We start from the raw sequence: 14306 nt of genomic DNA, 5'->3' as shown, positions 1-14306 counted from the left end.
AGAGGAGACTGCAGGTGAGCAGGAGGGCTTAAGGAACACTTGGGAAATCGATGTGGAACCGACTGAATCCGGGAGTGATTGTGACATTTCCCAACATGAGCCTATCTGAGAGCAAATGAATTCAAGAAAACATGGAGAGTGCCAGCATTGGTGATTAGAATCAAGATGAGGTAATGAGAGAGTGACCAATACTAGATAATGAGGAAGATACCAATGTGAGTCAATATTGCAGAATGACAACATCACAACCTAAGGGGACCAACATGAGTCAATAGGACAAAATAAATATGATCAAATGTGGGTCAGAATAAAAATAAGATGATGTGTTTAAGTTAATGTTGGAGAACAACAATATCACATCCTTAGGGGGAAAAACAACATGAGTCACTAGGACAAAAAACATGATAAAATGTGGGTGAGAATACAAATAAGATGCTGTGGCAAAGGATGCTGTGGCAAAGAACCAATAAAAAATAATAATGTGTGTGTAAGGGAGAGAGACAAAATTACCTTCTGTGGGGTAGAACCAACATGACAAAATGAGGAAGAGAACGCACGTTGGCTAAACTCAGAGAGTGAAGAAATGTGAATTGTCCTTGTGTTGCCTTCACAGGGCAAATCTCTCTGTCTTTCCACTTAACATGCTGGTGCATAGGTCAAGTCTGCTTCTAAATCCACTAACTGAGCTTTTAGGATCCCTTTCTTTGCCCACAGTTCTGTTTCTGCTTACCAAGCCAAAATACACGAGCCATAACACTTACGGTGGTGTTTCCCTTCACCCTCCTCGTCCTCGTTATCAATGTCCTCAGCCTGAGTGATCCAGTCCAGGTATCCCTTAAGGTCTTCTTCCATCTGTTGCTTTTCCCGCAGCTTTTGGAAATCTCCACGCGCTTTTGCCTTCTCCCTCTCCTTGGAGAACTCTCTGTGGAGTTAGGAGTTGGGATGTAAATGTTTACCTTTCACTTCACAATCACAGCAGTGGCTCACCACAAACACATCTTTGTATACTGCTTGAAAATTGCCCCAATGTTTTACACAAATTGCTCGTTCCAAGTGCTCTTATAACACTGATACTCGTGAACCACCCACATGCTTCACCCAAGGACATCTGTGCATGGGTACCATTGTCACAAACAAACACATCCCATCTCTCTCTGAGGGCATCTGCCTCACAGGAACCAACAGCGTCTATATTACTTTAGGCCAGTGGTCTTCAAACTGTGAGGCTGGACCCCTGGTGGTGCGTGAAGGATGTCCGGGGGGCGCAAGGCTCTTCCAAAAAGGAGTACGGTGGCTGCTTTTAATAGTTTAATAGGGTATATAAGCAGAAATGGCATTTAGGGGTGCCTAGCAGCAATATTTTTCATCAAAGAGGGCTGGAGGATGCAGGGTGAGGCTCAGGAACAGCACTTTTACACAAGGCTGGGCTCGGCATACAAATGTTTGAATGCCACTGCTCTAGGCCATTATTTCTGAAACAGGCACTGACAAAGCACTCATATCTCTCCTTCCTATCCTCTCGGGAGGATAGCTCAAGGGCAACGTGCTTGCCTTGGAAAAAACACGACACTGAGCAACACAAGTTCGATCCCCGGGTCCGTGCTTAGAAACCTCTGGGTATTAAGCGCGTTATAAATAACCTATCATATCATATCATATCATGACACCCACATACATGCTCCCAAGTTCATCTCATGTCACAAATGCACTGACACAATATTAGTACAGCACCTCCATTGTTCCCCTTCATGGTATGCCTGACACCGGAACTTGTGCAGCAGCCAAACAATGCCTAAACAGACATGCATGACACAGGCGTCAGTGCGGCACACATATGAGAACCAGTCACAAACACCTACTGTAAACCAATCACTCAATTTGTCTACTAAAGGCACCCTCACACACCAAGGTAAGGCTGAACAATATGCACACCGAAAAGCAGAGGGACCGCAGGAGAAATGACAAAACAAACACCACACGAAACACAGAAATCAAACCCACTTTTGCAAATTATACAAAGATAACTAATACAATAACAAGAGAGACACAGGAGAACTAACAGCCCAGCAATACATGAGTTGAAGGATAACTAAGATGGTAAACAGTGAGACTGAGAATAACTAATGCACATAAAAAAAAAGAATTAGGACTAACATTGCTAAAACTGTGAATAGGAAGAATTACCACAGCTAAGAAGTGTGACAATAAGGAATTAAGGTATACAATTAAGCAAGTCATTGAAGAACTAACAAAGGCAACAATAAATTAGTAAAAAAAAATGTTCAAGGTCACTTACACTCCTAACCATAAATGAGGCTCCAGGGAACTAATACAACCACAGTAAGTGACACTAAAGCCAACTAACACACCTGGCAATGTGGCCTTGTCCTCTGCACTGTTTGGAGTGCAGCTATGATGGCATACCAAATGTTTGCTATTTACCCCAGTGTAAAGACTGGAGGGGATATCTGTATTTCTGCCCCCTATATGGTTAGGGCAGAAGCACAGAGCCGCCAGCCAAGGTTCTCTATGTGGTAGTATGGATGAGCAACCAAAGGCTGATACTCTCAGGAGGTGATGTAGGCTGGTTCTTAAGTGCAGTGAATCCCAAAGCCCCCACAAAGGAATGTCCACACACTATGTTATGTGATAACAGTTATTTTATATAAAATCAGGTTCAAGTAAAGGTACACAACAATAAATAACTAACTTTGTACTCTGATAGCACTATCCTAATAATAGCAAATAAATAAACATCTATGTTCACGGTACACTTCAGATTCAATTTAGAATGCACCAACTGCTGACAGTTATCAAAAAGCATAGGAATCATAAAGCATTGGATAAGAAAAATATGCTTACTGCCAAATTCACCACCCTCTGCCTTCCCCAAGAACCCCCAACCCCGCTCTCCCTCCATTCAGTGCTCCTGTCTCCCCCTCAGACGTCCTCCACATCATCCAACATCTTAAACCCTCTAACTGCAAGGGTGACCTCTGCCCCGCCCACATCATCAAAATGTGTGGCGAGTCCCTGGCACCAATCATCTCTAACTTCATCAACGCCTCCTTCCAAACAAGCTCTGTCCCAGCCTCTATCAAGGAAGCCTGGGTCGCCCCCTCATCAAAAAACCTACCCTCAATTCCACCCTCTCTACCAACTACTGCCCCATTACCAACGTGCCTTACCTACACAAAATCCTAGATCGCTCCGCATACGTCCAACTCCAAGCATACCTTGAGTCCAACCACCTATTGGGCACCCGCCAATCTGGCTTCAGACCCAGACACAGCACAGAGGCTGCCCTCCTCGATCGTAAAATCTATCTCGACGGCATCCGCGATGCTGGCCAAGTAGCCATCCTCCTCCTACTCGACCTCTCTGCAACCTTCGATCTTGTCGACCATGACATTCTCTGTCAACACCTCACCACCAAATGTAACTTCTCTAGAGAAACAACCAGCTGGATCAAAGCTTTTCTCTGCCAGCGAACCTCAAGGGTCTTCGCAGGCTCGGAAGCTGCCGCCCCACAACCTGTACCGTATGGTGTCCCTCACAGTTCTTGCATTTCACCCACCCTGTACATGTACACTAAGCACCTCTTTGACCACCTTGACAACCTCGGGGTCCTCTATACTAACTTTGCAGATGACACCCAAATTCTGCTAACTCTTACTGGTAACCACGCCACCGACTCCGCCAACATCAATCAAGTCTATAGCATCATTCAGGCCTGGATGGTGGAACACCATCTCTGCCTGAATGATGACAAAACCGAACTCCTCATAGTAGGCTCCCCGTACCTTCTTAAACGGCTTGACCACGCCTTTGCATCCTTCTGCATTGACGGAAACCCCATCAGCATCCCAAGCCATGTGAAAACACTGGGTGTCCACCTAGATGCAGAACTATCTATGCACAAACACGTCAAGGCCCTCGCCCCCTCAGCAGCCTACACCACTAGACTCATCAACCTCAGCAAAAAAATTCCTATCCACTGACAATGGCCTCACCCTCGCCAGAGCAATTATAGGCAGCAAACTGGACAATTGCAACACCATCCTTGCAGGCACCTGCTCAAAGAATCTGGTCAAACTTCAATTGATCCAAAACCACACCCTTCGGGCTGTCTGGTGCCTCAAGCGCTCGGACCACATTTTTCATGCCAGATGTAACACTCACTGGTTGCCAATCAAAGCACGGATTGATTTCAAGATTCTCTTCATAACACACAGATGCATTCACAATATGGCACCCTCCTTCCTCACCCAACGCATCTCCAAAAGAATCAAACTCCCCTGCCTTCGGTGCTCATCCACTCCTTCACTAACCATCCCCAGATTTTCAAGAAAAAGAGCTGGGGCACTTGCTTCACGGTCATTGCCCCCACCCTGTGGAACGCCCTACCTCTCCACATCCAAGAGCAGCCATCCTACCTCATCTTCAGAAAACTGCTAAAAACATGGCTGTTTGACAGATATGACTAACCTGAAATTGGGGTATCCCCACTACCTGACTATTCTGCAGCATTTACTATCATGCTTATGTACCTTATTTTGTGTTCTTTTTGCTAATTATGTATCAGCGCCATAATACCCACGAGTTTGGGCGCTGTCAACAAATACAATAAATAAATAAATAATGGCAGAGATATTACTGTAGAAAGGCAGGTTAGCTTAGAAACATTGACAGGATGCTTTCTTTTAAGTAGATAGGCAATACTGTGTGAGGACCCACCCACCTAGGCAACTTGTAACAGAAAAGTTAAGGTGTACTTTATCTTCTCTATTACAGCCCAGTCCAAATATGTTCAATAATGCTGTGCTTCTTTTTCTATAATACCCACAACCCCAAAATACCTGGGAAGCCACAGGAGAACAGGATCCATGACGAAGCTAGGACCCCTGGATGATTTCTGAGAATGGAAAATGTTCTTCCTTGTCAAAGTACCTTGGGTGCCTTGGCAGGCAAAGTGGTGGGGTTTCTTTGCTTTACTCAACAAGGCTCCTCGAGGATTGACCCTCTTTGGAAAACATAATTGCTGGGATGTCGATAGCAAGAATAAAGAGGGAACGAAGCAGTGTTGTAAAGGCAACACTTTCGGTCTTTGCGGTGGTCTCTGTTGGCGGGTGGTTACTCCGGCTGTGGATGTCCCACAAAGGTAAAACTTGCTGTGGAACTGCCAAGGCCTGACTGAAGAAGACCCTTAGTGGCCTTGGATGACTTTCAGTGGTGACGGGTGCAGTGGCAGAAGTAGGTGTCGGGGTTCGGGATTTCACAGTTTACCACCTTTTGGTTCTTTGGTGCTGCAGCCGCAGCACAGACTTCTGGATGACTCCTGGCAAACCAGACACAACCACTAGACAGGACTGCAGAGCTTCACCAAGTCTGGACACTCAGGACGACTTCTTTGGATTTTGGTGGTGGGAAACCCACTGGTGGACACTCCACCGCAGGCTGCGACCCTGGACCTTCTTCGGCATAGACTAGTGGACAGATGTTGTGGCAGGGATGCCACTTGAAGTATTCTTCATAGATTTGGAACTTTTGCAGCTCAGTGTGTCAAGCAGCACTATGCCATGGTACCCCCTCTTCTGGGCGATGCTCAGCAACCTGGCTTCCAGCAGTCACGAACACTCCTCCAGACCCTGGGCGACACAGATGAACTTCTTGGCTTCAAGAGGTTCATGCACTCCTCTTCTGGACCCACAGAGACCCCCTCTCTGCATGGCAGGCACTCAGGACTGCATCGAGGACACTATGGGTGAAGAGCAGCAGTTGCACAATGTTCCTTTGAAGCTCGGGTAGAGGTTGCCTATACAGGTCCTCTCTGGTTCAGTCCTTGAGTCAGCACAGTAGTTTTCGGATTCGGTGAAGAGATGCAGCAGCAGACTTCTTCCTCCAACTGGGAATCAGGATGCAGTTTAAGATGACTTCAGCTTCATGTTTCTTGTTACAGCTTCTGACAAGCAGGTGAGTATGAGGCCCCGTATTATACTAAACCCTCCCCATTCACTGAGGCTGAGCCAGGCTGAACCAGCCAATTGCACACAAGTGCATTCATGCAGGCAGCACCCAATCAGGCTCAAAGGCATTCAGGCTAGACACCAGAAACCCACAACACAGGATATGGATTGGGGCTACGCCCCAGCCTTTTAGTGCACCACACTGCATTCATTCCAGTTGCAGTCAGGGCTGGCTCAGGCATTGTGTCACACAACCAAAGCCAGACAGTCACAACACAGAATGCATATTGACTACTCACTCCATCAGGTAGGCTCCACCAGAAGGGTGTACCCACAACGAGCAGCCCCTGGGAAGGCTCCAGCAAGTCTGGCAGGAGGCAGCCCGAGGGCCATGTATGGTCCTAACACCCAATAACCATTAAGGGGAAGGAAACAGAGCCAGGGCTTCTCAGGGCCTTGAGAAACAAGGGGGTAAGGCAAAGGAAACCAAGAGGCCACCAGAGGCCATCTTGTCTTTGTGCAGAAATACATTGATCCCTATGGGAGGGCCTGGGTATCCCAAAAATGGAAGATACCTAGAGCCACTGTCACATCAGCATGTAGCTGCCACCAGCCCATACCGTGCTTTGTTGGCAACACATATGTGCCCAAAAACATACAGTAGGAGTACAGGGTTGTACCCCTACCCATGGGTGCCCTGAGGGGATCCCATTGGTACAGTTCACCAAGAACAAAATGAAGAGCTGCACTGCCAGTGGTCCAAACTGGACTCCTGGGTAAGAAAATAAGCCAAACACAAAGTTTAAGGAAGTAGAGAACAAGGACAAGGAGGCCCTGCCCCTTCAAGGCATACTTTATCATATCACAAATGTGTGAAATGTGAGGTGGTACAAACAAACTGTGGCCTGAGCATGGCTGTTTCTTGGTCTTGACTTAGGAACAATATAGAGGCGGGGAGTTAAAAGGATGCCCGGAATGATGTATTGAGCAGGACATCCTCGATTAAAGTGGACTAAAACAGCTATGACTGTCTAATGTTTGGGGGACGCTGGAAAATGTGCTAAAATTATTTCAAATATTATTGTTGAAAGTATACTGGTACTGTGTGGATGATGAGGTGACTGCAAAAATCACATCCATTTCACGGCCCATCAATAAGTATTCAGAATATTTAACCAAATGGAGAGTTCAGTGTGCATACTGTACATCCTTTGCAAAAAAGTAGCCTTCAGGCTACATTTGGTATTAATTAATTATCTAATTATAACACGCTCAATCCAGGAGACCAGTCGCTAAGCGCAGGACCGGAATTCGAACCTGTGTTTCTCTGTGTTGTCTTGTTTTCAAGATAAGCGTGTTATCCCTGAGCTATCCATCCTAGCCCTACAGTTATTGGTGCACATTGTAGTGAATACCTTAAAGGAGAACAGACATTTCTCCTCCCATTATGTATGTATTGTATTGTATTCGTCATTTAGATTGCGCCCTTTCCCCATTTGTATGGCCTCAATGCGATTTGTGGTTGGAACGCCATGGGGGTCCGAAGTCCATGTGTGGGAGATTCTAAGAGTTAATTTCTAAGATGCGTGTGTGCATCTTGCCAAATTAGGAGTTAGGTGGGCTTGCTAGGCTCCAGTAAGCATCCCAGAGATCAGGCACATGGGCGGGTGCTGTTGGTGGTTTAGGATAGAGTGCTAGTGCCGGTGACTCGATGTGTGCCCAGCTAGACCGACATTTTTTGTTGGTTGCTGCTGTAAACTAATGGCAGAGGTGTTGAGGTACGTCAGGGGTTTCAGTGTGGATGGCTATGCGGGCTGCTAGACCATATTTGCATAGCCATTGCTGCATTCTATAGTGCATGGATGGGTGGCGGTGCCTGCGGCCTGTGTGTGACAATGCAAAGTAAACTTAAATACACTTTTTTGACCCTCTCTCAAAAAAGTACAAGCCTTTCCTAAGAGAGAATAGTGTTAGAGAGCTAAGAACAACTCTAGCAAAGGACAAGTCTGAATAATTTTATTGCTTGTAGCGCAATCCTAGCTCAGGAGCAGTGGAGCGCTTTTCAACCAGAGGGTGCCAACATTGGGGTTGGCACTTTATGCATTAATGTAGTACTGTTGATGGGGGAAGGGCGGGAATTGTATTCATCCAGTAGGTATTGTGGCAGCATTTCTAGCCTCTCCCAGGATCAACTTGCAGATGTTACGGCACGGCAGGTGAAGGAACTGCTTGCAAGTCTTCTCTTTACAGGCTAGCTTAGACGCCAGACTTTGATGATTTTTCAAGGTAAGGTACAAGAGCTTCCAGAGGTGTAGAGTTTAGCCGACAAGTATTTTGCAGGTGATAGATCCAATTTTGAATATGATCCAACATTAGTTCCATCTATCCGGGATACAGAGGCCTCTCTATCTGACACGCATGAAGAAAGATTAAAATGTATCAATCATAATTCAAAAAATGATAACTAGGTAAGAATTGTAAGGTATATATTTAATAGTGCAGGCAAATGATAAGTGTTCTATGTGTAGCGCCGGGCAAAAATCTGCGGTGTTGGATGGAAGAGACCCTACACGGACTGCTACGGTCAAGCAGGCTCTCAGAAAACCCCTGCCAAACAACAGACCATGAATAGAAGGACAACATCTACTACACAAAATCTGTCGTTCCTATGGAAGGAAACCAAAACCAGAGGAATGTGTTTACTCGTTTGTGGTCAGGAAGACTAGAGGGGCAGAAATACACAGTGCCCCTGCCACTGACCATGCTGAGACCTAAAATGCATACGCCACAGCAAATCAGGCTACGTATCTGCAAGCACAGGCCTATATAACAGCCAATTCCCAGTACAGCAATGGAGGGGCGTATTGGAGCTGCAGAGTGAATTTTGGAGATGAGAAGGAGGCAGCTAGAAGTGAGAGCAGAAGGAGCTGGAGCAGGTGGAAGAAGGCTGAGAGGGGTTGCCAGAGAACAGAAGAGGTGGCTGGTGGTAATAGACAGTAAGGAGCTGATGAAGAGCAGGGAGGAGGGTGGAGGAACAACAGGAGTCAGGTGGTTGGAAAGTGATGTAAATGAGGAAAGAAAGGACTACAGAGGAGACTCACATTTGCAGAGAGGAGACAGAGTATTAAGGAGGAGGTTAAGGATTATAGGAAAGGAGGAGGAGTGTGTTAAGAAGGAGGCTAGAGGTGACATCAAGTGAGAAAACGAGGAGTTTATTCAGGAGAAGGTTAGAGGTGATAACAGAGGAGAAAAGGAGAAGGGAATTAAGAAGTGTAGTACAGGTTAGGTTAGAAAGAGAGTTGAAGAGGCGGAGTGTATTCAGGAGGTAAGTGAAGGATACATTGGAGGAGAGACTCCAGAGTGTGTCAAGGAGGAGGCTGGAAAAACAGTTAAGGAGGAGAAGACTAAGAGAGTGAGGATCACAGAAGGAGAAGAACAAAGAGGAAGGAAAGCGAGGCAATCGAACCTTGAGCCAATGGGATGTGACAGAAGATTGGGTGGAGGTGCGAGCACATGGCAGAGCTTTGAGGAGGCGCTAAGGAGAAAGGCAAGCCAAGGAGGGGAACAAGAGATCCCTTCAGCACATGACCACTGCAACTGGTCGAGACATTAGATGAAGAAGGGTTGATGGACACTTGAGCCAGGATCCTAAAAATTGAGGTGGCAAGGAGAAACAGACCCAGCGTATAGAGTATCTATGCTGTCCAGCATCTTGGTGTAAGAAGCTGTTACATCACCTGTTCCTGCTACTATCAAGACCTACTATACCATGCCAGCGCAAATAGCCCAGAGACCTAGGCGGGAGCATCTCTGAAGCATTGAGAACAATAAGCCGAGGAGATGATGGAAGAGTCAGGAAGTAAAGTTAGTGAGTGAAGTAGTGGGAAAGTAGACTGACAAGGGAAGGGATCCCTCAACTGAAGAGTATAAACCCCACAAACTTTGGTTTCAGCCAAGAGACTTTTGTTTGAGCCGCAGAGACTTTCATTTGAACTCCAGAGACTTTTGGCAATGGAACATGCTGCAATGCCAACACATGGACAAGATCGGGGCATGTCGATCTCTGTGTCTTTGGAACCAATAGAGACAGAAGCAGCATGGGACCATTTCAACATGGGGGCTGAGTTGACTCATATTCCCTGTTATAAACACACCATTACTACTTCTGGGTTAGACATGCTGTGCAGAATAAGACAGCCTACAGTAAAGCTTTGGGGCATCACAACTGGAGTTTCTTGTTATTTTCTCTGGCACTTTTTTCCATGTTTGTAGGTTTCCCAAGTTACTCCCCTTTGTGTTTCCTTCCAATCTCCTGGTTCTCCTGCTCCCGGCTTTTGGCTCACCTGCTCACAGCTCCTGTAGCAGCCTCTTAACCTGCTAGTAGTGTGCAGTCCCACATCTAGGCATATGTTCTCTTCTGCCTGAGTTTACTGGTTCCCTACTCCCACTCCCTGCCTACCTATTTAGAGTTCTTTGCTAACCACTCTGCAGCCAGCTTTGTCTTCTCTTCCTTGTGGAGAGGAGCAGATGAACGCCTTGTCCTTGGTCCCCGCTCCCTCACCACCATCCTATTGGAATAGCAGTCGAAGAGCTACAATTGGGAACCCATGTATGAATGCATGTAATATTCCTATACCGCGCAGAGTGTATGAACGACGATATGCACTCAGGCAGCCGTTCAGAATCTATCCTCAAATTGAAGCAGTGGAAGAATGTTACCAGGAAGGATGTCATTTGCCAAACTGTCAGAATGCGACTATGGATTATGAGGATATATGTTAAGTAAAGTCTGACGACAAAAAAGTGATGTCATCACAAAGGTGTATGAACCTATGCTGAAAAGATATGAAAATACTTAAGGAAGATAATGTAATTGGAGCATCAAGAGAAACATGTACTCGAAGATTAAGTCATCTTGAATAAAAAGAAGATGAAATAACCTGCTGACCAATAACTGTAAACACTCTGCAATGCAAGGTAGAAAAGATTTATAGGAGCTGCTAAAAACAGGTATATATCCAACGTTTAGGGCAGGCATTGGAAGAAAATGGATGACGGCTCATGTTAAATCAACCCCAGTACCTCAAAATGCAAACCTGGGATTGCAACATGAAGAAATGATGAAGAAGCTGTTTCTCTGTACAGAATGAAGGAGTACCCTGGTCTGGAATCAAAGATGCTATTTTGAGAAATGATTGCAAAGCACAAGGGGAGGCGAATGAACAGACCATGTGCATAAGACATATTTCTTGCAGATTAAAAAGAAAGAAAGATTCGCAAGAGCAAAGTATTGGACAATTAAAAGTGTATAAAGTTCATAGAAGATGGAGTGAGCAAGTCTTTAGAGACCAGAAGGAGCAATGACACTTAGCATAATTGAATCAAATAGCGGTAAAAAGGCTGAAATGGACACATTTGTGGTCTCCTAACACGTGATGGGGAAGCCCAAAACAAGAGCTATTCATTAAGCCCAGATGAAGGTAGTGGCGTGCCTATACTCTCTTGAATGCTCGAGGACAGTAAGCTGGCTACGAGGTCAACTACAAAAGGCAGACCTTGGCTAAAAACCAGGTTGATGAAAGTTGATGGATTAATTGGAAAAACAGAGAATGGGCTGACGCATCTTAAGCACCTAGGTTTCGTTTCTACCTACGTGCTGCTAAACAGGCCTAATGGCCAAGGTTGGGTGGGGTTGCCAACCAATCAGAAAAGCCTGCCACAAACCTTTACATACAGTGTTGCACTTCCTAGTCTGCTGCCATATTCTCTGCTATAATCAGTACATTACGTATGTAGAAGTAGCACGGGGCATGCCCTGCAGACAAGGGGTGGCCAATTAGATTTTAACACTTATATAATTCTCTGAATAGACATGTTCACTAAATCCAATCCCTCCCGTTGATAGTTTTTATTAAATGCCATGTAGGATGACGCCATAAATGAAGTATGTAAAAGTATATAAGCTTTGTTCAACAAGATAAAAGCGTGACTACGCAGACATCTGTTTTGATAGCTGTTATATTTTCCTGCTTTCAAATGACATTAAAGCAGTATTTTACCATCTTCCTTGAATTTGTCTGGTTATTTGGCCTAAGAGATTTTATTGGTAATTCCATCTAGCACAAAGAATATTCTTCAAAAAGTGCCAGAGCACATTTTCCTCGCTATTGTTCCCAGAGAAAGACACTCCTGCTACGTTGCACGCACCTGGAGATCTTGTCACCAAGGAGGATCCCGTTGCTATTATTAACCATCCTTTGGGAGAAATCTTATATCCGGAAGTACTTTATTGCAAGGAAAAGAAGCACAGCTGCATAGAGATTTTTTATCCGCGTTCAGGGATTTTTCCCCCTGTGTCTTGGCTCATTTGGAAACCTTTCTCTATGCTGTCATCTTCAGGCGAGGAAGTGGTGACCAGATGTTATAGAACCTATCTCTTCTCGCACCAGAACCACTGTCAACCCCAGGTAAGGCAAGCCGCTGGCAGACTGCGATGACACCTGATCCAAAAGAAAATGGATCAGCTGCAGGAATTGGCCCCAGCCCCTCACGACCAAAGTCCAGAATGTGAAGCCAGAAAACACTGCATTGAGACAAGCAGTAGCCTGAAGGCATGCCTACCTGCTATGGGGTATCTGGCAGGGGAACTACCATTCACTGGTTTAATAAGAACTTCAAGAAATTAAGAGCATTCATGCACACATGCACCTACCATTACTTCTTCCGGAAAGCAACATATCAAACCAACTCTTCCAAAGTGGGGTTTATGATTTTTCACATGAATGTCAGTGCACTGGCCTGGGCTACATCCTTGCTCATGACTGAGGCTCAGTTATTGGACAACTATTAAGAGTTTCTCAGGACCCTAAGAGGCATGTTTGATCAGCCCGAATTAGTGTACACTTCACTGAACGCCATACTGGAGTTTGTCCAAGGAAACCCAAATCTATTAACTCATGCCATGAAGTTCAACCAACTGGCCCAAGAGGTATCTTTCTTCCTGTTATATCAACGAAGATTAAACAAGGAGTCTAAGGATGAGCTGGCCCGAGTACCGCACTCAACTTCCTTTGATGCCTTAATAGCCTTAGTGCTGCAGACCGACAAAAGGTTACAAGAAAAGCGAGCAGAATGCTAGAAAACTCACCATTCGGCTCTTCCTCATAGAGAGCCACATAGAGTAGCCGCTCCATCCACAGATAAAGTAGAAGGTGCAGTGCCCATGCAAGTAGGGACCACAAGAGGTCCGCTGTCAGATGAGAAACAACAGCCTAGATGACTTGGGTGTCTCTGCATGTGTTGTGGCTCCTCCAATCATTTGTTTTGAGAATGCACATTGGCTCTGCCAAGAAGAGTGGAAAACACCAGCTCTCATCCTCAGGAGGGAAAGAGGACTGGGAGACCCTGAAAAAATTCTACTTGAGTGCCATCAAGTATATTAAGGTGACTATAGAAGACTCGCAGAGTGTTAAGACACCTTTTTAATTGTAATAAGGACCCAGAACTGTTCACCTATGGAAAAGACCATGGCAGCAACGGCTTTGGTGGATTTAGCAGCAGCTGATTTATTCATGGACCATTCTTGGGTCCTTCAAAAGGGTATTCACTGTTATTTTGACGGCTGCGGCCCAGCCATAAGACAGTGGACAGACGACCTTTAGAAAGCAGACCTGTGGTCGAAAACACAGAAACGCTTATTATGATCTTCACCAATCATACTGAAGGGATAGTTTTTGATTTGATACAAGCTGTGCATTTCCCAGTGATCTTGGGGCTGCAAGAATTGGCAGGCACTCACCTTATTTCTGGGACCGGAATATTTGTATTTTTTTTGTATTTGTTTATTACTTGTATGGCGCACCGAACCCAAAGCACTTGAGACTTGGTAGTTACATACATATTGTATTACTCCTTGTTTCTCTTCTTCAGAACATCAAACCAGATACCCTGAAATAGAGGTCTCACCTTCGAAGGCCTCAATAGATATGTTGTATTCCATTCCAGTCAAGTAAAACGAATTTGAGTACATTTTCACAAAGGATCAGGACAAGGTGTTTCCCACACATAGGCCGTAAGACTGCTCAATTGACTTGTTACCGGATACAACCGTACCTTTCAGTAAAAGGTTGTAAGGAAAGATGTCTCTGTTAGCAACTTAGCCTCCATATTCTATGGACCTACATACTTTTTGCTTTTGTTTTTGAACCTGTCCCAACATTTTACAGAGGAGTGAAGCCTTCAGCTTCATTCCCCAGGCCCTTTGCTCATTTTGTTATGGGGAAACTGATCAGCCCTTCAGGCTATCAGTACTGGGAAACTAGGTTTCCCCTTTTGGTCTTT

General features: G+C 45.3%; 1 protein-coding gene across 4 annotated transcripts in view; it reads right to left on the bottom strand.

The window, feature by feature from the left end:
* CACNA1F (calcium voltage-gated channel subunit alpha1 F) overlaps nt 1-14306 on the bottom strand; it is a 1137291-nt gene that overhangs the window by 841064 nt on the left and 281921 nt on the right. For all 4 annotated transcript variants that reach the window (XM_069645269.1, XM_069645268.1, XM_069645267.1 and 1 more), the window contains exon 9: nt 762-922. In XM_069645269.1, the coding sequence (XP_069501370.1) occupies nt 762-922 (161 nt within the window). The remainder of the gene's footprint in view (nt 1-761; nt 923-14306) is intronic.

The sequence above is a fragment of the Ambystoma mexicanum genome, chromosome 2p (assembly GCF_040938575.1).
Source record: "Ambystoma mexicanum isolate Mex_15411 chromosome 2p, UKY_AmexF1_1, whole genome shotgun sequence".
Lineage (NCBI taxonomy): Eukaryota > Metazoa > Chordata > Amphibia > Caudata > Ambystomatidae > Ambystoma > Ambystoma mexicanum.
Note: the sequence above shows the minus strand (reverse complement) of the source record. Positions and strands in the feature narration are given on the sequence as shown.